This window comes from Coptis chinensis, chromosome 4, assembly GCF_015680905.1.
Source record: "Coptis chinensis isolate HL-2020 chromosome 4, ASM1568090v1, whole genome shotgun sequence".
NCBI classification, from domain to species: domain Eukaryota; kingdom Viridiplantae; phylum Streptophyta; class Magnoliopsida; order Ranunculales; family Ranunculaceae; genus Coptis; species Coptis chinensis.
In genome coordinates, this window is record NC_141459.1 from 16,551,154 (window position 1) to 16,553,883 (window position 2,730).

Genomic DNA, 2,730 nt, shown 5'->3' on the forward strand with positions numbered 1-2,730 from the left:
CCAGATATCTGTACGCACAAGTTAAATATGTTTAAGAAAACACAACTCCAATACATCAAAAGCACAGAAAGGTGAGACCAATATACAAAGAAGCGGTGCAAGCAGAGATACAAAAGATGTTAGATAATAACATCATCAAAGAAGTCGAGCATTCTGAATGGGTAGCAAATATAGTGGTTGTGCCCAAGAAAGATGGTAGAGTTCGGATCTGTGTCGACTTTACTGATGTAAATAGGAAGTGTCCAAAGGATCATTATCCTATGCCTCAAATTGACGAGTTGGTGGACCGAACTTCTGGCTTCAAGTTGATTAGTTTTTGTGATAGTTATTCAGGATATTTTCAGATTCTAATGGTTGTACTAGATCAATTAAAAACGCAATTCATGGTCAATGGAGGAATATACTGTTTCATCAAAATGTCATTTGGTTTAAAGAATGCTGGAGCCACGTAGCAAAGATTAGTGGAGAAGATGTTCAAAAAACTCATCAAATGTATTGTCAAGGTCTATATCAATGACATGGTCATTAAGTCTATGAAAGTGGGAGATCATATAAAGGACCTCGGTACTGTATTCAGAATACTGAGAGAGTTTAATATGAAGCTTAATCTGGAAAAATGTACATTCAGGGTCAGCTCGGGCAAGTTTTTGGGTTATACCGTTACGAAGCGGGGTATCGATGCTAATCCTGATCAAATACGATCACTTCATCAAATGCCGTCACCAATAACCCGAAAGCAAATACAAAGGTTGATGGGAAGGATAGCAGCGCTAAATAGGTTCATCTCCAGAACTTCTGATTACTGTAAGCCACTTTTTAAGTTGCTCAAAAAGAATGTCAAATTTTGTTGGAATGAAGAGTGTGAAGAAGCATTTTTTGAATTAAAGAAATATCTCAAAGAAGTACCGACTCTAACAAAGCCAGAGGAGGGAGAAAGTTTGCTCCTTTATTTGGCTGTATCAGATTTCGCTATAAGTTCTGTCTTGGTGAAAGTTGAAGGTGGGTTGGAAAGACCAGTGTATTTTCAAAGTAAAACAATGCTCGAGGCTGAAACTTGATATTCAATGCTAGAAAAATATGCTCTGGCGCTATTATTCTCATCTCAGAGGTTAAAACCATATTTTCAAGCACATTCAGTGATAGTGATGACGAATCTCCTGTTAAAGCAAATTCTAGCAAGGACAACGAAGTCAGGAAGGATGTCTAAATGGTCTGTACTCATAAATGAATTTGGAGTTGAATTTCGAAATCGTGTATCAGAAAAGAGTCAGATATTAGCTGATTTCCTGGCTGATTTTCCATCTGAGGATGCCAGTTGGGGCATGGAAGAAGAGGAATTTGCAATGCTGCAAGAGCCTGAAGATGTTATCGATGCAGATGATCCATGGGCTGGAACGAATGGTTGGAGACTATTTGTCGATGGATCCTCTGGAGGAAAAGGTTGTGGCATCGGAGTGGTGTTGGTTACTCTTGAAAATCAAAGGCTCGAGACAGCAATAACGTTAGGTTTTCATGCATCCAACAATGAGGCTGAATATGAAGCTTTAATAACTGGGCTCGAGATGGCTAAGTCTCTCAATGTTAAAGAATTGTCGATTTTTAGTGACTCGATGCTCGTGGTTAGTCAGATCAATGGGGGATACTCAGCAAGATGTGAAAATATGGTGGATTATTTGAATTTTATAAAATCCAAGTTGAAGTATTTTAGTAAAATAAGATTTCAGCATCTCAACAGAAATGAGAATAGGCATGCGGATGCCTTGGCATATGTGGCAGCGATGCTAGAAAACACGGAGGGTCGTACTCTGCATATCAGAGTGCAACAAAAGCCTAGCATTGACATCAACCAGCAAGAAGTCATGGAAATTGATACACTGGGGGCATCATGGATGGAAGCATATATTTCATATCTAGCAGATGGAAAAGTAGTGGAGAATAAAAATGAGGCTAGAAGAATTAAGTCGGGCGCCCAAAGATATGTATTGGTTGATAATGAGTTATATCGAAAGAATCCTGGAGGGCCACATTTGAAATGCATATCGTATGAGGAGGCTTAACTAATCATTCAAGGAGCTTCACGAAAGCGAGTGTGGGAAACCATTCAAATTGGTAGATCGTTGGCAAATAAAATCACGAGAGACAGGATATTTCGGCCTCAAATCTTGAAGGGATTGCCTTCGATATGCAAAAAAGTGTGTAAAATGCCAAATTCATGGGAAAGCCATACATGTTCCGGCTGAAGAGTTACATTGTGTTTCAAACCCATGGCCTTTTGCTCTATGGGGGATGGATATTATAGGACCACTTACACCAGGGAGAGGTAAAAGAAGGTTCATATTGGCAGTCACAAATTATTTTACGAAGTGGGTTGACGCCATAGCTCTGCAGCATATCAAAGAAAAGGATGTCATAAATTTCTTTTTTGAACGAGTCATATATCGATTTGGATTGCCATATGCTATTATATCAGATAATGGGCCGCAGTTTGAAGGAGGAAAGGTGAAATTTTTTTGGAATCTTACAAGGTTAAGCATTTCACATCGGCGCCATACTATGCTGAGGGTAATGGGCAAACAGAGGCAACAAATAAGACCATTATGGATAATATCAAGAAAAAACTAGAAGACAAGAAGGGTCGTTAGGTGGATGAGCTAAATAGCGTTTTGTGGGCTTATAGAACAACACCTCGAACAGCCACGGGAGAGTCGCCTTTCACTTTGGGATATGGTA

General features: G+C 39.3%; 1 protein-coding gene across 1 annotated transcript; it reads left to right on the top strand.

Annotated features, from left to right (window-relative positions):
* The first annotated feature begins 1,145 nt into the window (after positions 1–1,145).
* Positions 1,146–2,057, top strand: LOC147502195 (uncharacterized). The gene has a single exon (XM_086604471.1). The coding sequence runs from the start codon at positions 1,146–1,148 to the stop codon at positions 2,055–2,057; it is 912 nt and encodes a 303-aa protein (XP_086460597.1).
* The last annotated feature ends 673 nt before the right edge of the window (positions 2,058–2,730 follow it).